The sequence below is a fragment of the Macaca fascicularis genome, chromosome 6 (genome assembly GCF_037993035.2).
Source record: "Macaca fascicularis isolate 582-1 chromosome 6, T2T-MFA8v1.1".
NCBI lineage: Eukaryota > Metazoa > Chordata > Mammalia > Primates > Cercopithecidae > Macaca > Macaca fascicularis.
Window position 1 is genome coordinate 109,420,442 of NC_088380.1, and position 21,733 is coordinate 109,442,174.

The window sequence follows — 21,733 nt, forward strand, 5'->3', positions numbered from 1 at the left end:
GTGAATAAGGGTATAAGGGTGAAAGAGACACAGCCTTTTCTTCACTGGAGCTTTTAGCCATAGTAACAGGATCTGAATATAACCAAAAGGAATCTAAACTAAAGATTCCAGTATAAATTCCTTTCTTTAGGTTTCTATTTATATAAACAAATAAAATTTTTCTAGAAATATTTCACCAGAAAAGCAACAGGCAATGAAATCTCAAAGCATAGCAGCCCTGCAGAAAGAAATTCATTACACTGATAATATTTTATTTCCAGTTTTTCAGATCCTTATTGATTATCCAGTCTTCATTACTGTGCCCCTTTGAGCTAACTTCCTCCTGTCTGTTGATAAAGGAAGTGAGATGCTTAACTTTCTCTCAGTTCTTTGCTTTGTATTAGTGGAGTGTTTGCCTTGCTCGTTCTTTTAATGATAATGTACTGTGTCAACCAGGATATTAACTTTTAATTTAAATATGCATCTAGAAATCAAAACTAAGTGCTAAGCAAGAGGCTAAATGAGCCTTAACCTCATAAAAATCTGAGGAGTTTAAATCTCAATTAAAATTTCCAAAGCATTGTGACTTCATCAGATGTTAGGCAAAGAATGAGTCACAATATGTGGGTCAATTCAGCAAACTTGAAAAGACAGTCTCACTCCAAGATGAAGTTTGCTTTTCCTTTCAGTAAATAAGACTTGATATTGCACCAAAACATAGAAATATATTCTGTGTTGACACAGTAAACTGAAATCAGTTTATAAATCTCTCAGAATTTTCATTTAATTAGATTATTATCACAAAGATTAATTTTGGGTGAAGGAAATAATATGGTCTATTGACTCCTGTGTAAAAAGAGATCCCTCTTCACGTCAAAGGTCAAGTTTTACATAAGGAGGTTGTGCTTCTGTTTGTGCATATCCACTCCTTATCTCCTCTTACGTTTCAGTTCTCTATTACATTCTTTAGAGATGTTTATTACATTCTTTAGAGATGTTTCCATCTGAATGTAGGGACTCTGTTTTTATGTCTGTGCAGGGAAGCTTAGACAGTAGGACAATAGAGAAAATGGGTCTATCAGATGTTATCAAAAAGCTGTGAGAGAAAAATACACATTGTCAATCCCCAAGTCATTCCCCCTGTAATCAAAGGAAAGGTTTGTGGTCCCTCAATATCTGCTTTTATACACACTGTTCAGACAGGCATTTTTTGTCATCTTCTGTGTAGCAGCTCATATGGAAAAGGAAGAGAATGATCCCCAGCCTTCCATATCGAAAGAAAAATAAAGCGAGCCCAGATTTATGTTGTTTTTCCAACCTTCACAGTGATGATTAAAATGACAGTACTTGAGCTGAAAAGTTCACCTAAGTTAAATTACTTGTTCAGATTACATGGAGTAGCATACGTGGATCTCAAACCTAGGTCTTTCTGACTTTGAAATGTGCTTAACTTTTTCGTTCCTGAAGTGCACATTGGTATGCCAAGGGCTATATTAAGCCACAACATGAACATTGTGCAACTTAGAAGAACTGTTTTACTTAATATTAAGTAGATTTAAACTTACTATGTTAAAGTAAACATTGTTATGCTATGGAATAGAACACAACTTTCCTTAGGAGTTTTTAAAATAAAATACAAGATTTTGAAGGCAGTTTGCTCCAGGCTTTGTCACCAGATGCCTGGTGAAGATACTATCATGCTTTTCTCATGTCAATTTTATTTTGCTGGGGGTACTTTAAAAGAATAGTCTGCAAAGGCTAGATTAGAAGATCTTTAAATCTGTGTAGCTCTAAAAATACTAAAGCTTGGTCTTAAAATTTAACAACATAATTTTGTTTCAAATGACACAAAGCAGTAGAACAGTTCATTGAAAAGATTACAACTGAGTTCTTCTGATTGCATCTACTAAGCCCCTCCCTGAGTTCCTATAGTGGCCCCAAAGTACTGTATTTCTAGCAGAACCTTTGGCTCCGTGGATCAGTGGGACCAAGGTTCTGCTAGAAATACAGATTAGTGGCTCTCTCATTTGAGAGCCACTAATAAAGGTTTATTATTGTTGTTGCCTTGAATTTATGACATATTGTGATTTATGTAAAGCAAAGTTCTTAGCCAGCGAATAGTTTACACATTCCTTCCTCACCTTTATTTCCCAATCATTATATTTTTCCTATCAGAAAATATGAAGTATCCTACAACCATATGTTTTACAAAGAAACTTCTAAGAATATATTACAGTATAGAACAGGAGTGGCCTATCATTTGGTAGTCTTTTGCCATCCATTAACTGAACCTCCCAAAAAAGATGAACATTTAATGACAAGCCTGCAGGATTTCAGCAACGCAGCATTTTGATTTCTGACTCTGTTTTTCTCTACACATTTGTCACAGCTTATTTGAAAGTATGAAAAAAATGCGACTCCTTGGCACAGCTATCTCATTTTTCTTTTCAGTGTGATAAACTTGATGATTTCTAAAGTACAATAGTATCTCCAGAGCATGTATTCTTCTGCTCCACCTAAACTGAGCTAGGAACAGTAGTTTGTCTCATTAGTTCCCTTTGAACTCAGTACATCAGGTAGGCAGATGTTGGCTGATAAGCCCACAGTCTGGATACTCAGTAGTTATATTTTTGATAACTGTGTATCCAGGCAGGACTTCTGGCCTCAAAGGTGACAGATGTTATCTATATCCTGCCAACTGCCAGATCCAGGGCACCTTTGGAGGCTTCCAGAGACAGATGGAAATTAGCAGCACAACATTTTAAGCCTTCTCTTCCAAGAACTAGTTTGGTGACCCCTAAAAGAAAGTCACAAAAGGATCTCCCCTGTCTCTTGTGTCTTCATAATGGAGATGACAGTGATTTGAAATAGAGAAAGATATATTAAAATGCAGAACATCTGAAGTAGGGACAAAAGCCCAGGAAATACTTGGAGGTAACACTCAATTTGTTTCCTTTGCTGACTGAAAACATCACAAGCATAAGACTTCAAGAGTATAAAACCCTACATTGCTACATATCTCTTAGTATATATTTCAAAAAATTAAATGTCCCAAATCTCTGAAATGATTTTTCTTATCGATAATACACAAATAGTTTTTAAGGTAGCACATGATAGCTTGATGGGAATAATAAAAATTAATACCTAGACTTTACTTGTACAAATTTTAAAAAGTAAATTTGATAGTTATTAAAAGGTAGAAGAAACTTGAAGGCAAAAATCAATATAAGTAACTAGACATAATGTAACACCAAGTAAACAGTATTGTAAAAAATAATCTACCTGTAAATTTTAACACTTAAAAGACTTGAAAGTCAGTGGTGGGGGTTCCTTAGCATTTCTCAATGTTTAGAATTATGTCTGGAAGAGTCAGTACCCAAGGCATGAATGAATGAATGACTCCCTTCAGCCTTGAGTTGCTTCAATAGGAAATATTTTGCTTTGGTTTGAGCAGTATGTTTTGTTGTTGACTTTGCTTTGTTTTTCTGCCTTTTCATGAAGGATTCAAGTAAAGGCTCACCACTTTAATGTGTGGCTTCTTCTTTTGGCAGCACTTTGATATGCCTCATGATATTGTTGCATCTGAAGATGGGACCGTGTACATTGGAGATGCTCATACCAACACTGTGTGGAAGTTCACTTTGACTGAGAGTATGGTTTTCATAGTATTATTGTTCACATTTTCCCTCAGTTTGATTGCTTAAAAGCATGTGAAACAAAAACATTTGCATTTCCTTTTTACTGATGAGAGTAGGAATCAAGGTATAAAGCAGTTCTTAAAAGACCTATTTGGTGTCCATTAAGTGGAAAGAAACATGATTTTTTTTTTTTTTGCTGGCACTTATCCCCTTGTTTCCACAGGAAATTCTTGATGCCTGAAGTACTGTCTGTTACATTAAAAGTCAACGTTAATTCCAGCTTAGTTCCAGAAGGAGGGAGGGGGCTTTGGCAAAGCAGAGGGGTTGACTTCTTTCCATAAGGCATAATTCCCATATGGCCCTTTAGCTCTCAGTAGCTGCTGAGCATCTAGAGATACCAGCATCTGTATGAGACATATTATCCCAAAGAGGAAGCACTTTAAATTTTCTGCTTGGACTTCAGCTTTCCCAAATAACTGAATTGCTATATTTTCATGTAACTCAAAATGTTTTGTCTAAGTATAGATTTGCTGCATCAGGATCCCACTAACTAGTTTTAGAGTTTTCTATTTGCAATTTGGACGTCATTTTTAATCCCTAAAAAGTAGACTAACTTTTTACCCCTAATATCATGCTAAAACAAATAAATTTTTTAAATTGAAGTGTACCAAATGCTTGATAGGACACAAACTTCAATGTCCAGAAATACTTTTAAAACATGGCAGGGCCCAAATAGGAGAAGGTGAGAGTAAGGAAAATAATTGGGGATGATAAATTTGAGGTATCAGGAGCTGCAACAGGTAGTTTTAGATAAAGGACAAAAACAAGATATGTAAACTATGAAGAAAAATGTTAATTATAAAAGTAAAAATATAAATTATAAAAAGGCAGGAAAACAAATTACAGCAATGGAAAGTAAAACCAGGAGTCCAAACACATAATCAGATACCATACAGGGTTTGGATATCAATTAATTTGGTAACTTTTGTAGTCAGAACTATCCTTTGAGTAATGTTTGCAGTTGTGTAAGAAGAACCAAGTTAGGATTGAGTGAGCAGAGATGCCCATGGACTATGCCACTCCAGCAGTAGCTTCACATTTCCCTTGCAAATGTGGCTGTTTCACCACCTGAATTGTCAAAGAGGATCCAGAAGGCGTGGTCAGACAAGAAGGCAAAGATAGATGGAGAACCCCTAACTGCATGACTAAACTGAGGATTTTCAGAACAAAAACAAATGCACAAATACTTTTAAAGATGGAGAAGAATTCAGAAGAAAATCTAGCCAATATCTTAATTTTATGGATAGGAATGTGATTCCTGAACTCATTAAGATTTCAGTCTGAGGCCCAGCCATGATCCCCAGCCTTTTTGGCATTAAGGGACCAGTTTCATGGAAGACAGTTTTTCCACAGACCATGGGCAGAGGAATGGTTTCAGGATAAAACTATTCCACAAGGATCATGCAACCTAGATCCCTTGCATGCACAGTTCAACAAAGGGTTCAGGTTCCTATTGGAATCTAATGCCACCACTGATCTGACAGGAGGCAGAGCGCAGGTGCCACTCACCTCCTGCTATGCGTTCCAGTTCCTAACAGGCCACAGCCCAGGGTTTGGGGACACCTGCTTTATACCACCCTAGTGGTTTGAAAATCAGAAGATGCATGTCTGATTTACCTGCGGCAGGGACTGTTACAATACACATGGCCAGTCCCCACTCAAGATATACAGAAAGAAGAGGAATATTATGTGTATTTTAGAAAGTTCTCCCAAGTGACTTTGGTACATCTCCTGGTGGAAAAGCACAGCAATATGGCATTCAACTTCAAAACAGAGAAGCCCTCTGCATAGAGCAGAGTGCAATAAATCTGGAAAATAGTACATCTGGAACAGTAAGACTGCCACTGAGGATTAAATCGGTGTCTTATTTATTTGCATCCTTGTAGTTAACTGGTCAAATCCATTAACATCAACTAGAAGACTGGTAACCCAACATGGCAGAACTAGTAATCAGTCTAAGATATTGTACGCATGAAAGCAGAACTGCTTGGTCTTTCAGAAATAATACAATATTATGAACTCTACAAGAAAAAGCTCATTCTAAATATGAAGTCCTTAGAAATATTTTAGCTTTCCCTAGGAGATTTTATCCAGGATTCATGGACCACTTAATTAGTGGTTTGCATTGAACTCTTTTCTAATATAATAATGCATTTGATGAATTAAGGAAATATTTTCTACTGAGTAAAATTAATATCAAAGTTAAATTTTCAAATGTTCTTTTTGGAGATTCTGACTTTTTTCTCTCCTTGCTGTGCTGTTACAGAAGTGGAACATCGATCAGTTAAAAAGGCTGGCATTGAGGTCCAGGAAATCAAAGGTAGGTCAGATTCCTCTTATTACTATAAAACCAAAGTCTAGCTGTGTTGAATTCTTTTATGGCCCTTGACTGCAACTTAAAAAATTACCAGGCTAAAAATATAATCTGGTAAATTATCAATGACTTCTGCTATGTACTGAGCCTTTAAACCTGTATGTTGCCACTTCTCTTTTTTTGATAAATGGAGCAGTCATAATGAGTTCAAATTACTGATTTCAAGTGATGGAAAGTGATTGAGGATACAATAAATCTATAACTAGTGAGCCAGAGATATTCAGAGAAGAAAAGAAGTCAGCCACTTTGGGCAGTACATTAACCCCAAGCAGGTAGAAAAATGCCATTTGGCATATTGGAAAAACCTTTTCTTAATATGCTCTATTAATATAAAGGAATGACAAATATCTTTGGTGGGTCAGTGCTATAATAGTATGGAAAGATTAGCTGTTTCTTTAGCTTCTATCTTATTCAGCTCCCACGATTTACTGAGGGCCTTTTGTGTATAAAGCACTATCGTAGGTCTAAGGGAAATGAGACTGCACCTGACCTTATGGCCTTATAAGGAGAGAGGGGGAAAGTTACATACATATACACATATACAAATAAGCATATCACTGGTATATAATATCAAGACTAGGGAAATGGGATTTAGCTATTGGTAAGCAACCACTGGGTTCATATGGAGTCCCTGTCAACTTATTTTGTCTCTTTCCTAGGATCAGTTTATGTTTGTACATTCTAACATCTGCAGGGTTTTGACATGTCATTTCCAGTTAAGGACTCGCCATGAGTTTCTCATGCTACCTAATATTTAAGTAGCAAGGGGATTCCATTATTAGTTGCTTCACAAATGATTCACCTAGACATTCAGACACAACCCTAGGCTTGTTTTCTTTTCTCATCAAAGCAGCTGGAAAAGAAATGAAAAGCAGCAACAGCAAGGGGGAGTTTAAGGATTTTATGTAGACAGATAAGAAAATATAGCCAGCTCAAGGGGTAATATAATATTATAAAATAAATGGCAATTGTTTGGCATTTGTAGAGATCCTACCCAAGTGACACTATGAAGTGGCATTCATATCACACTCATATACTAAGGAAGGTTCCTGTCCCCCTAGTTATGTCTTTGCTATATATAGAATTGTTGGCAAGTTCTGTTTGTCCTAGAATAAAAATGTTGGGAAAGATCATACTGTTAATAGTAGCTATCACTTACAGAGCAGAAACAATGGGCTATACAGAAATTATTACATTTAATCCTTATGCCAACCTTGTAATAACTGCTATTATCCCCATTTTACATATGAGGAAATTGAGGATCAGAATTACTGTAAATATTAGACAGTAAATATTAGAATCAAGCATTAAACCAAAATCTGTTTGGTACCAAAGTCTGCACTCTTAACCACTATTGCTATACTGCTGAGGAGAGACTGATACCACCAGTTCATTCACTATAAATTCTTCCAAGAACTGCAAGTTGGGAATGGTTATAGTTTACTCTGAAACCTCTAGAATTTTAAAATAGTCTCAGATCATTTCTTTTTAAATAGATCTCACCAAAAAATTCTAGGTGGTACTGGTTGGCCTGCTGAGAACAGCTTAGCCATACTGACCTCACCTTAGCCGGTCAATGAAGGATGAATAATGCTGTCATATAGGCTATTTCCTCTCTCCCATGTGCACACCACTGAGTCCAATTGGTCAGAAACCTTCTGACTTTGTGGTCAAACCCAGCAGTTCAAACAGTAAATTTTACTGAAATGTCTTGCCTTGACAGTCCAGTTTTCATAGTTACCCAAACTCAGATGAAGTTGTCTCTTCTTCTTTGAACCCATGTGACTCTCATTAAACCTTTTTTTAAGATTATATTCTTATTACAAAGGGAATGTAAATCATGCTGGATTTCTAGATCTTATTTTTTTATCAATATCTCGAAGTTTAATTCAAACAACCCTTTATAAAAGAGAAGGGAAAACACAGTTTCAGACTTAATAGCCTTGTAGTTACATGTTAATTTTAAATCCCCAAATTTGAGTTGCCTTTGATAACACTTATCCCTACTATGAATAGTCATATAACTAATTACTATTAAAAAGGTTTCAGAACCAGTGTTCTAAGGAAGTTGTAAGGATAAGATAATTTGAGACGATAAAAAACTAATGAAAAGGATTTAAACTTTCTAATAAAGTTACTAGAGATAAAACAGGCATACCAATATCTCACCAAAGCATAGCCCTCACCCCCAGGCACCCCCCCCCAATATAAGATGATAATGGCCTTAAATCACTTTCAATAAAACTTTTAAAAAATCAAAAAACCTCTTTAGTGCAGTTAGCTTTTTAGGCCTTATGGTAATCAACACATTGTAAGGAAGCACATTACATTTAAGAAAAAAAGAATGATCTCATTGGTACTATATGCACTTTTCATGTCCTCTAACCAGTTACTTCCTAGTATGCCATTTGCCTTCAGGTCTTCAGTTCTGTCTGTGATGAACTGGGATACAATTGCTGTATTAAGAATGCCCTTCCCTTCCTGTCCCAGTTATTCCAATTCCAAGTGGTCTCTAGACTTCTCTTCTGTTAGGGGGAGACAGATTTGCACATACATATATATGTGCACTCACAAAGGAATGCAGCTAGCCTCCCTTTCTAAATGCATTGCTTTAAAGAAGAAGAAAAACTGTCATACATCAGCTTTTAGAAAATTTGTTTATTTCCAAATATCTATAGAGATGCTACAAGGGCTTGCACTCTTATACAATTTTAAGGCATGTTTATTCTACCCAGAATATACCTGGCACTTTGTATGACAAAATAATGGTCATTCTAGGTGCTTCCTATTTTCCAGAAACCTAGTGTTCTGGCTAATCTTAGAGCTTCTTCTCTCTTCATTCATCATGGATGCTCCAAATTATTGGGATTTTTAATAAAAGAATTTAGGATAAAGAGTGAAAGTGGCAGAATTTGGATTATTCTTCATGATTTCAGTGGAATTCTTAGACTCTTAAGTTATAACTATTGTTTTAGACATTATACCCTACATATAAATGCTCTTGTGAAGACTAGCAATATTGTTTATTTTCTTCAGAATGGAACATTTTAAATTTTTAGCCTCCTTTTTAAAAATACAGAGCATCTTTTAAATCTTAAATATATTTCAGCCAGTTCCAAAAGTTGGGATGTTTAAGTATTTTTAGTAGATAACACTCAAAATATCAGAAGTGATGTGAAAATCAAGAATTTCTAAACTGCTGTGTATGTATTATATCTTAGCACGTTCATTGCCTCCTTCTCATTACTTTCTATGAATGCTAAACTGATTCTTTTAGTCTTTCACCTGTATCATCCACAGTTCCTTCCATTTAATGTTGCCCAATTCTGGTTCTGCCTTATCCATGAAACTAGATATGACCTAGTATACCCATTGTATATTAGGTGCATATAAACTTACTAAATGACAGGCACTAACTACTCTGGTAATACCCACTTCAAACAGGAACAACTCCTTCTTCCAAAAGGAACAAGTTCTTAAATGCCAACCTACATCTTTGGCCTATGTTTTTTACTCCCATGATCTATTTATTGCAACTGTCTTCTTTAAATATAGAATAAGCTTAAATATAGAGCAATTTTGTATATCTTTCCTATAGTAAACAAAAAAAGACAAAACAATCAGTGGTCAGAAAGAATAGAAATCACACCTGTATTCCCCTCAGAAACTAGACATAGAAAAGTTATATTTGAACCATTTCTAGGTCTATGAACCAGCTCCTTTCCTTCCCTCCCTTTCAAGTTTCAAGAGTCACTTGAGTGGACAAAAGAAAACAAAGGATAATGTCCCTTTAGCCATAGTACAGGGAAGGAAAGGACTATGAGGTCATCTACAAAATGGTGATGATAATAATAGTGCCTACTCATAGGCTTGGTGTGATGATTAAAGGAAAACGATGCCTGATGATGGTGTAAGTACTCAATAGATGTCATTGAGACTGTAAAAGATGCTGGCTCAGAATGTTGAAGTGAAAAGTTGGAACCTACCATCTGTTTGTATTATAAATTATGTTGACAGTGTCTTAAATAATTTGAGAAACATTTATTCAGAGGAGTGTCCAGCAAGCTACTAAGCTGAGTCTATACCTACTAAACATTAACCAAAGATTTTCCTGATTGTGTTATCCCTACCATTTTGTCAAAATCTTCTTGAGGCTTTACAATGCATTCTGTATTGTAGGGCAGAAGGGCATACCAAGAAATTGAAATTTCGAAATGTATGACCTGTGAGTCTTCCTGCAAATGTGGTTCTAACTTTTAGTATGGGCAAGTTCTTACCAGCCTTTGTACACTAGAGTAGGGCAAGGATGTCTCAAAGCTCAACCTCATTTTCACGTCATTAGTTATTAAGATCACTGCAGCAGCTTATATATATAAAACTATATATATAGTTTCATTGTATCAATTTCTCAAACAGTACTTTAGGCTTGATACCTACCCAGTGCCTGCCAATGTTACAGAATACTTTTAGTTATTATAATAGTTGTTAGTTATTTTCATCAGTAACAAAAAGATATACAGTTCATCTGTCTGTACTCACATTTTGCTGAAAACAATATAAAAGAGCCTGAAAAGGACATAGTTCCTTTTTTCTTTTGTAATCCTAGCATTAATGTGTGCAGCATACATTTGAAGTATCAAAAATTAATTGAACATGAAAAATATTTTTAAACTAAATATACAAGGAAGCAAACACTTATTATATGCATTTTTTATGACAGACATTTACACCCAACAGTTTTATGAAGGAGGTCCTATTATTAAAATTTTATAGATGAAGTTACTATGGCCCAGATAATTTAAGTAACTTGCCCAAAGTTATATGGCTAGTATATAGGAGAATTGGGATTTGTACCCAGGTTTGTTTGATTTCAGTATGCACACCAATTCTTTCCCTTACACAGTACTGCCTTGTTAATTTTACCTTTGGAAAACTACAAAAGGATATATATTCTGTGGAATTATAGCTAAAGAGGGTATTAAAGGTAGAATAAAAGAAAACTAATTTGAAGGTGAAAAACGATTCAGTGGAAATAACTAATCACAATGCCTGCTGCCAGCTTGGTAGATTCAGGTATTAAAACATGAACCCCATGTACACTGGAGTCAACAAGTTCTTTGTGAACAGTTATTGATTTGAATGGGTAGGGGTGGGTAAGGGGGGTTTGAAATCTTTGAGTCAGTTGAATATTGTGAACTCTTCTTTCCCTGAAGAAGCCGAGGCAGTTGTTGAAACCAAAATGGAGAACAAACCCACCTCCTCAGAATTACAGAAGATGCAAGAGAAACAGAAACTGATCAAAGAGCCAGGCTCGGGAGTACCTGTTGTTCTCATTACAACCCTTCTGGTTATTCCGGTGGTTGTCCTGCTGGCCATTGCCATATTTATTCGGTGGAAAAAATCAAGGGCCTTTGGAGGCAAGTAAAATGAGCCCCGTGAACTTGGAACCTGCCTTTGAAAGAGTGTTTGGCCTAATTATCCTCAGGAGTTTGCTTGGGATTTTTTTCACTGTCTTTGTTTTTTTGTTTTTAATGCTCTCTACCATTTTTGACATTATTGTCTGTGTTCCAAATATTGCCCCTAGTTAATATTACAGTAAAAAATAGTATCTGGAGACTCTGAAATTTGGATATTTAGATTAAAATATAACCTTTAATGCTACCTTTTAGCAATTGGCTTAAGCCCAATTAATGTCTCCATATGAAATTGTAGGTAGTAGAGTCAGTATAAATTAGCTGAATGACCAGAGGAGGAGATACCTGCTGTTAAGAAGAGGCCCAGTCCTCAAAGTACCTGGGTCAGTTTTTCAGGTTGTGTTTTTCTCCCATTAGGCTGGATCTAGCTCCTAGCTACATGACCATGGGCAAGTTACTTAATCTCTCCAGACCAGTTTTCTCATAAAAAAGTGAGGATAAAATAGTTACCTTACAAGGTTGTACAAATATTAGATGAAACAATGTACATAAGCATTTATCAGGATACCTGGAACCTAAGAAGTACTCAATTAATACCACCAATGGTTATGATGAATAATCATTGGTAATGTAATAAAAGGCATAAGAAGTTATTAAAAAAACACTTGTCTTAAACCTTAGTTTTCAAGGAAAATTAATTATTTCTATAACAAACCATTTGATAGTTTTTGAATAGTCATAATTTAGACCATCAGCCTTCCATAACTGAACAAGGCAGAGTCTAATACCAGAGTTAGGATTTTATGAAATAATTATCACAATACAGGATCCAAGAGCTGAGTTTATTTTAGGACATCTAAATAAATAAACAAATAACCCAAATCATGCTTCTCACCTCTCAGTAGCAGTCCCTTGGCTGGGTCCCCAAGTCCTAGAGCAAGTCTGTAGTTGTGTGTGGGAAGAAATCCACGGACCAGGGAGACGGGGAGCATTTGATCAAGAAACAGCATCTGATCCTATTTCAGGTCAAGGCAGCCATGGCAGGGATTCAGTGCCCTTGGCAAAGCCCTGACACAGAAAAAGGCATGGAAACAGAAAACAGAAAATTCAACTTAATATGTTGTAAAAGGGAATTTTTCTTGGACTTTCTTTTGCTTTCCATCTGCCATTAATAAATATCTGCAAAAATATAGTTAACTCTTCCCAAAAAGGACTTCTATTGAGTCCATGTTACAGATCTGGAACTGTCATAAGTAGGGGCAAAGAGAAATAAACATAGTAATTGTCTTCATGGTGATATATACATGCTTCAAATGAGAAAGAATCCATATCTTGAGTACTGATATGGCCCCAGCACAAATAATAGTTCCTGATACTAGTGGTTTAATAAATTGTTGTTGAAAGAATGAATAAATAAATCAACTGAGCTCACAAAATAGATAACATATGAAAGAGACATGAAACAAAAAAATTATAGTAGAGGGTGGTAAGTGCAGTGATAAATACACAGCGTAGTAGGAACAGTGGGGCCTAGGGGCAGGTGGCAGGAATGGTGGTAACCAACCCAATCTGGCAGAAGCAGTGGCTAGGGAGTAAGGAAGGTTTGGTCTCTTCTGTTTGCTGTTAAGCACATTGACACAGCACTGTTACATGATGCTGACTACAGGAATGTGTTAGGAAGGCAGAAATCCAGGTCAAACCCTAGAAAATTGCCATTACTTGATCGGGTTTTATTTAGAAAAATTGAAGTTTCATATGTAGCAGTAGTAGTAGATCAGCTTCTCAGTTTTTTCCAAATTTGTCCTTGATAGATCTTATCCAGTTTAAGGTTATTAAAAACCCTAATAAAGGACCTTCCATTTATTCATCATTCCTTATTATGTATTGACTCCATATCAGACACTGTGCTAGGCACAGGGGGATACAAAACTAAGGAATATCCTTGCAGAACTTACAATCTAATTTGTTGGCTTTCTAACAGTCTTACCAGATTCTTCTTCCCTTCTTGCCTATTTCTTTCTGCATCACTGTCTTCCCCCTTTCGTCTAATCTGCCGCTATCTTTTTCCATGATGCTGCCTTCAGCCCTGGTTAAAGACCTAACAGGACAACCCCAGGCCTGATTTTCCTGACCATAGCCCCTTGAGGGAGTGATGAAGCCTGGGAAAGAGTGCAGGAGAGACACAGCGAGGGAAATAATGAAACCCATTGGGAGTTTCCATAAGGAAAAAGAGTCTATCCTTTATGGAGATAGGCAGTCCTATTGGGAACATGTAGGTCACCTACTATGCTTGGAGAATACTCAGCATGTCATGTCCTTTCCCTTCACTTATGTCTTACATAAAGAAGAAACGACATACATGGATCCAAAGCTTTCTCAAGCAAGACATATACTGTCAGTAGAAATAGTAAAGCTGAAGGCAATTATTCCTAAATTATAATAACCAAAGATTGAAAAATTTTACAAATTATTGGTAACAATTCTTTCCTCATTAAAAAAAAGCTGTGATTTATTGAGCATTTACTGTATATCTACAGGTACTGTTCTAAATGTGTCACATGCAATGTCTGATCTCAGCCTTACAGACAGGGATTCTCCTTGATCTTTCTTTTCTCAGAGGAGAAAACTGAAGCTCAGAGAAGTAATTTATCAAGATCACACAGCCAGTAAGAGACACAGGCAGAGTCAAACCCAGCTTGGGCCCTTTATGTATGTCTTGAAAATATACCGCCTTTCTTAAAAATTAGAATTGCATACAGACAAGAGCCAGGTCTTGCTTTATCATTCACAAGTTCCTGAATTTAAGTTGGAAGTTGAGTGCATGAGTTGAGGAAGATGACTGGGACTCATTTTGAAATGTGCTATCTTTTTTTAGCAGATTCTGAACACAAACTCGAGACAAGTTCAGGAAGAGTACTGGGAAGATTTAGAGGTATGCCATGACCTTTTAGAACCCTTTATGTTTGGTTCAAAGTCAACAAGCACATGTCTTTTAAAAAGCAAGGAGATATTTCATATTTTGTCTCTGAAGATAAAGCACCTTGTATACAGCTTAGCATCTCCCAGAGTAAATACAGAATGTACACCATAAACTAAACTGAAGTGCATGGGTCTGGCAGCAGATTTCCCAGTTTTATTTTTCCCATTCTGCATTATCTAATTCTCTTCCCCTGCCTTTTACCTGGCTTCATTTGTCTTCAGCAAATTTTCTGTCACTCCTGTTGGCATGTCAATGTTTGTCATAGTAAAGATGACCTTTTCTTAAAGTCATTGAACTGAAGAGCTGCTCCAGGGAGGCTAGTTCTGGGCAGAGAGCTGGAGAAAAGCAGGAGGTGAAATATGAAATATTCCCGCAGAAATACATAATACTCGGGAGCTTTTGTTTTTCTTCTTTCTTTTAATAGTAGCATCTATATGGCTCTGAAGGATAGGTCTCTTTGTCTGTTTTTCTATTTTTTAAAATAAATAAAATAATCTCCCCTTTCCCATCCCCACCTTCTGACTTTGTTTACCATTTAAGAATTTACAAGGAAACAGAATCACTGCTGCAAACTTAACCCAATTTGTTATTGTTTGGTTTTTTTCAGGAAAGGGAAGTGGAGGCTTAAACCTTGGAAATTTCTTTGCAAGCCGTAAGGGTTACAGTCGAAAAGGGTTTGACCGGCTTAGCACCGAGGGCAGTGACCAAGAGAAAGAGGAGGATGACGGAAGTGAATCAGAAGAGGAGTATTCAGCACCTCTGCCTGCACCCGCACCTTCCTCCTCCTGAAAACCAAGCTTTGATTTAGATTAAGTGAGATTTACCCAGAATGTCAGATTCCTTTCCCTTTAGCACGTTTAAAGTTCTGTGTATTTAATTGTAAACTGTACTAGTCTATGTGGGACTGTACACACTTTATTTACTTCGTTTTGGTTAAGTTGGCTTCTGTTTCTAGTTGAGGAGTTTCCTAAAAGTTCATAACAATGCCATTGTCTTTATATGAACATAGACTAGAGAAACAGTCCTCTTTTTCCATCATAGTACTAATCTAACTATGGAAGATTTGCCCATTTACACTTTGAGACTTTTTGGTGGATGTAAATAACCCCATTCTTTGCTTGAACACAGTATTTTCCCAATAGCACTTTCATTGCCAGTGTCTTTCTTTGGTGCCTTTCCTGTTCAGCATTCTCAGCCTGTGGCAGTAAAGAGAAACTTTGTGCTACATGACGACAAAGCTGCTAAATCTCCTATTTTTTTAAAATCACTAACATTATATTGCAATGAGGGAAATAAAAAAAGTCTCTATTTAAATTCTCTTTTAAATTTTCTTCTTCAGTTGGTGTGTTTCTGGGATGTCTTATTTTTAGATGGCTACACTGTTAGAACACTATTTTCAGAATCTGAATGTAATTTGTGTAATAAAGTGTTTTCAGAGCATTAGCTGTCAGAGTGTATTTTCCAGTTTTTGCATATTTGCAAAAATTTGCAAATATTTTACATGCAACTTTTATAATAATTACACAAACCCACAAAGATTAGAGAAACTTACTCAATGTCTTCCACCAAAATAAATGTGTGTATTGTACAAAATTTAGAAGATACTTTGTTAGGTAGCCAATATAAATTAAAAACCAGCCTGAGTTTACATACATTTGTAAAGTCAGGCTCTTCTAAAATCCAAAGAGGGTTTTTGCCTACATATCAATCAAAGGATAAATTAATAAAAGGTGGTCACAGAGGAAACCTGTATCTCAAATTACATATGCAAATGATCCATCAGTAGGGATCACTAATAATAGTTTTCCTTTTAAAAAATAATTTCAGGCCAGGTACAGTGGCTCAAGCCTATACTCCCAAGACTTTGGGAGGCCAAGCAGATGATCGTTTGAGCCTAGAAATTCAAGGCTGCAGTGGGCTATGATCAATCCACTCTACTGCAGCCCAGGCTGCAAAGTGAGGTCCTTTCGCTAAAATAAAATAAAATTCCCATGCATCCATAGGAATATATTCATCTTTTACAGTGACTGCAAATTAGTTTTAAAACATCTTTTTCATAATTCATCAATGCAAGTTAGTAAGAACCAGATAATTTTCCACTTTAAAATGACAGGAATCTAGAATTCTTTTTCAAAAATGCCAGCCTGTTTTTCAGGCATCATAGTAGTAGTTGGAATAATACAGATATAATTGACTAATCGTAAAGTACATGAGAGTACAGAAGGGAAATTGGGAAACAGTAAGTCTGCTAGGGCATTACAATCCTGTCCTAGCACTCCACTTTTATTCTGCCAACCTGGGTTAATTGAAGATGGTAGCCTGGAAAGTAATGAACATTGACTTCAGGCAATCTTTCCACTGATTATTCTTGGCTGAACTTCATTTATCGAGTCAGAGAAGGCACTGCCTGAGAAATGCCCCAGAGGAGTGAATCCTAGGCCTAGCCACAGTAGAATCACCTGGAGAATTTAAGAAAATATTTTTGGGCACTCGCTCTTTCCAGCGATCTTTATTTAGTTGTCTGACAATGGAATACAGGTATAGTTCATGTTTTTAAATTTGTTCAGGCGTTTCTAATGTGCGATCGCAGTTGAAAAACCATTGTCTTCAAGAATGGCTATTCTATCTTGCCAATTACAATAAGTGGGTAGCTATATTATCACATAAATTATAGTTTACAGATGTTTGGAGGGGGAGGACAGGATCTGAGTTGTTTTAATATGACTGTTAGCACCAAAATCTGAATGCCTTAATTGTTGGATGTGTTAAATTGGATAATTAAAATGGGCATAATTGACTTATTAAAAAAGCAAAGGGAAACATCTGTGCTTTCATTTTTTCTTCTATTAAAGTACCTAGAGAATATGATTTGGGAGAGTTAAAAGAATAGCTTGTCATTCACTGAGTTGGCCCTGAATTCTCATTTGCATAAAATCTTTTGTTCTAAGCTTTCTTCTTTAGTTTATTAAATCAGCATATTATTTTTCAAAATTACCATGCATCTTTTAACTCTCATCCAGATGTTATATAAAATCAAATATTTAGGAAGCTGAATGACAATTTAATCCATAGACTTTGTATTAGAGCTTGTTTCCCAGACTGTCACCTACATGTAGCTCAAAGTTGATGTAGCCTACAGCAATACTTCGCAAACTTTAATGTGGGCAAGAATCAACTGTGAGTACTTATTTCAGAAGTGCTGATTTGGTCCCATTCCCATAGTTTCTGATTCTAGGTGGGTCCTAGAAATCTACATTTTTAAGAAGCATTCCTTGTGATTTGAATTCAGGTGTTCCATAGTTCATCTCCAAGAAACATAGTGCTACAGAGAGTAGTTGAACTTTAAAACATTCTTAGGCACAGAAAGTAATATTCTCAAAGATGTGGTCTCTGTAGAGTGATGGTTAGGCCTAGAAGTCATCAACCCCAGTGCCTCAAACTCAATTCACAAAAAGACCTAGATGCAAATTATCCTCAGGGCCAGAACTTAGCAGCAGCGTCTTCCTTTAGTCCCCTGATGCTCTTTATTCCACCAGGGAAATAACTTAGGTGCATGAAAAGGCCACTAGTGGCCTCCCAAGAACTTCCTTTTTATTTTTGAATCACATCTAAAGGCTAGAATAAGCAAGTCTATTTGGAGTGTTTTTATAGTATAATGATTTAATTAAGAGAATATAATCATTGATGATGGTAAATACGATTCCTGTTCATAGCCTTAAAAATTTTGAAACACCAAAACACAAAGATGTCTATCACATATCCAAAGTACTGATATAAAAAAAGGACATGTGGCCGGGCGCGGTGGCTCACGCCTGTAATCCCAGCACTTTGGGAGGCCAAGGCGGGCGGATCACAAGGTCAGGAGATCGAGACCACGGTGAAACCCCGTCTCTACTAAAAATACAAAAAATTAGCCGGGCGCGGTGGCGGGCGCCTGTAGTCCCAGCTACTCAGGAGGCTGAGGCAGGAGAATGGCGTAAACCCAGGAGGCGGAGCTTGCAGTGAGCCGAGATCGCGCCACTGCACTCCAGCCTGGGCGACAGAACGAGACTCCGTCTCAAAAAACAAAAAACAAAAAAAAACAAAAAAAAAAAGGACATGCATTTTTCTGGGTCTGAAAATAGAGTATACACTGTACCATCATACAGAAAGGATTTACCAATGAAGACCTGATTTAAAAAAGCACTCTTATTCAGATATACCAAGATATAATATAAAATAGGAGCTTATAAAAAACAAGTATGACAATAGAACCCTTTTTGTTTTTGAACAAAAATGCATTTTATACAAACTCCCTTAAAATGAGTAAGTGATAAGAATGCTGTATTTGAGGACACCGTGCCAGTCCAGTGTTCACTTCCAGCCCTCGCTGTGGAAAGTGACAGCAGTCATGTTGATATTTGAGCAGATGAGAGCCAGTGTGGGCAAGCTGCTCAAGGGTATCAACAGGAACAATCCTGAGAAGCTGGCCACCCTGGAGTGCTCTGTGGAGATGCAGGTCAAAGAGAATGCCTATGATCTGGAAGCCAACCCAGCTGTCCTGAAGCTGTACCAGTCCAACCCAGCATTTTTTCAGACCACGATCACTGCCCAGATCCAGCTGAAGGCCCTCACCAACCTGCCACATACCAACTTCATGCTGTGCAAGTGCATGATTGGCCAGGCACATCAAGAAGAGTGGCCATCTGATGCATTTTGTACCTCAAGGACCTGGAGACCAGCCTCTTTCAGGCCTTCTGGCAAGCCTTAGATGAAAACATGGACCTCTTGGAAGGTATAACTGGCTTTGAAGACTCTGTCTGAATGATTATCTGCCCTGTCATGGGTATCACCAGCACATTGACCGCTGACTGCTGGCCGAGATGCCTGGGTATCTGTCGGACAGCCAACTGAAGGTGTGGATGAGAAAATACACCTGGAGTGCTGATGAGTCAGGGCAGATCTTCATCTGTAGCCAGGAAGAGAACATTAAGCCCAAGAACCTTGTGGAGAAGATAGACTTTGACAGTGTGTCCAGCATCATGGCCTCCTTCCAGTAACGGCAGGTGTTTAATAAATATTTGTTGACTTAAAAAAAAAAAAAGAATACTATATTATACTATATAATTCTTCATGCCTTCAAAATATACATATATTGTCTAGAAAACTGATGGGTAAGTTGAGTCCTTTCTGATGCTAGTTCTAGCCTTGTACTTATTTGCCTAATAATTTTACCATCTCAGCAGGAGATTTCTCATGATAAAAACTCCTGGTAGTTGTGATTATCTGATTTGCTTATTTGGTAATTAATCTGTCATCTATAATTGGAAGAGTGTCAAGCACGCATGTAGCTAGAACAACACAATTGCACTGGTTCTTACAACTCACTTATACTTCTAGATAAGGAGACAGCGCTATTTGATATAATGGCCCAGTCTTAGCCATTCTGTTAAGTTTGCAAAGAACACTGGGTTAAGGTCACAAAAGATCTGAAATTCTGAGTTCTAGATTTGATGATTTTACATACCATTGTCTTAGGCTTCTTTAGTAATCACAAATAAATTGAAACAGGTTTAAGAACTAAACATGTTCTTGTTATAAATTCTTGTTATTAAGAATTACTGATGATATAATAAATGAGGAAAATAATAATCAAGAATTAACAATTTATTAATAAAAACTATTATTATTGTTTGATTCATATAACTGAAAAGCCCAGACATGGCTAGATCCAGAGACTGAGATGAAACAAACAGGATTTGGCTTCCCTCTCAGTTTGGCTTTCTTCAATATAGGATTTACCTTCATTCAGACTCTCCACATATGTAGTAATGTCAGAGGATCCAGCCCGGGTCCCATGCCTGCCAAGGGCAAGCCAGGCACAGAGCAGTAAGGGGTGCATGAGTGAGCGAGTGTGGGGTCTGGCCACTGCACACAGCCAGGTATGCTGACTGTGACAAGGCAGGTAGCTCTCAGTGCTGGCACAGGTGCTGGCTCCCTGCAAGGCTGCAGCTGCACCAGGCACACCACAAGTGGCTTCCACTGTGGGCACCGGGGAATGCAGTGGTGCCCAGAAGCTTGGAGATGCCAGGAACTGCAGAGCCCCGAAAAGGGTGTCAATGACCTGCCTCGGGTGCTCCTAGGTCTGGGCTCCCTGAAGGGTCACAGCTCATCCCTCCTTCTCTCTTCTCTCCTTCTTGTCACCCACAACGTAGTGAGCAAGGGGCGTGTTTCAGCACTGTTTGTGTTACCACTCTTCAGTTCCACCACTAGACAGGTCATGAGTTCTTGTCTCATGTCCAGGAAGAATGAGGTATGTGGACAACTGGAGGGTGAGTAAGGTGAAGAGGTGCTTTATTGAGTAAGAGTACAGCTCTCAGGAGACCCAAAGTGGGTAACTCCTTTCTGCAGGCAGTTCATCCTAATGAGTTCAGCTCTCAGTGGAGAGGAGACCTGGAGTGGGTGAGCTCCTCTCTGCAGGGAGGTCATCCTGATATCTGCTCAGCTCTCAGCTGAGAGGAGACTCAGAGTGGGTAGCTCCTCTCTGCAGGCAGGTGCTCCCAATGTCTGCTCAACTCAGCTGAGAGGAGACCTACAGTGGGTAGTTCCTCTCTGCAGGAAGGTCATCCTGACGCCCTAGTATGGTTGAGTCCAAGGTTTTTATGGGTTTTAGAGGAGAGGAAATGCATGTTCATTGGTCCATGGGTGGCCATGGGCAAGTCAGATAAAGCACCGTAAGTTCTCACTGCGGTCCACAGAACTGGCACTCTGGGCCTCTGGCTTCATGCCATCCCGGGCCTGAAGGTGGAGCTTCACCAGGGACCTGCCCCTTTCTGCCCAGAAGCCTGTCTGTCTCCCTCCACCATCAACCTACTGTTCACCCAAACTGTTTGTGCCCAGGGCACCTGCAGGCTTGTGCCAAGTCACCCTCAGCAACCTCTCAGCCTCTCTCCTGTGCTCATTAGAACCCAAAGTCCAGAGGGGACCAGGGTGGCAGGGGCCTGGCATGTCAGCACTCCTCCTAGCATGCACACTCCCAGCCAGGTCATGACAGCACCTGAGCTTGGCCTCATCTTTGCTCCAAAATCACAGTGGGTGCCAGGAGCAGGGAAAGGCCAGGCAGTGAAAGCAGACATTTCTAAGCCTGTGGGAGTAAGAGGGGCTTCCTGGGTCCCCAACAGTGCAGAGATGTCTAGGTCCACAGCTGCGGCTGGGCTGTTACAGCCCCCTCCAACTTGGATGTGGGCGGGGCTTCTGCTTATTCCTGGCTCCTGCATTCCAGGAAGTATGCAGTCCTGGCTGCGCCTCC

The 21,733-nt window shown here is 38.0% G+C and overlaps 1 protein-coding gene and 1 pseudogene across 18 annotated transcripts in view; both read left to right on the top strand.

Moving 5' to 3' along the window:
- PAM (peptidylglycine alpha-amidating monooxygenase) overlaps positions 1–15,885 on the top strand; it is a 278,511-nt gene extending 262,626 nt beyond the window's left edge. For 2 of the 18 annotated variants that reach the window (XM_005557444.4, XM_065546600.1), the window contains 5 exons: positions 3,531–3,630; positions 5,944–5,997; positions 11,265–11,468; positions 14,341–14,397; positions 15,053–15,885. In XM_005557444.4, coding sequence (XP_005557501.3) covers positions 3,531–3,630; positions 5,944–5,997; positions 11,265–11,468; positions 14,341–14,397; positions 15,053–15,234 — 597 coding nt within the window. In that variant the 3' untranslated portion in view covers positions 15,235–15,885. The remainder of the gene's footprint in view (positions 1–3,530; positions 3,631–5,943; positions 5,998–11,264; positions 11,469–14,340; positions 14,398–15,052) is intronic. The other 16 variants (XM_005557445.4, XM_015451732.3, XM_015451729.3 and 13 more) reach the window with 8 other exon arrangements.
- A 2,728-nt stretch (positions 15,886–18,613) lies between these two features.
- LOC102127290 (eukaryotic translation initiation factor 3 subunit K pseudogene) lies at positions 18,614–19,528 on the top strand (annotated as a pseudogene).
- The last annotated feature ends 2,205 nt before the right edge of the window (positions 19,529–21,733 follow it).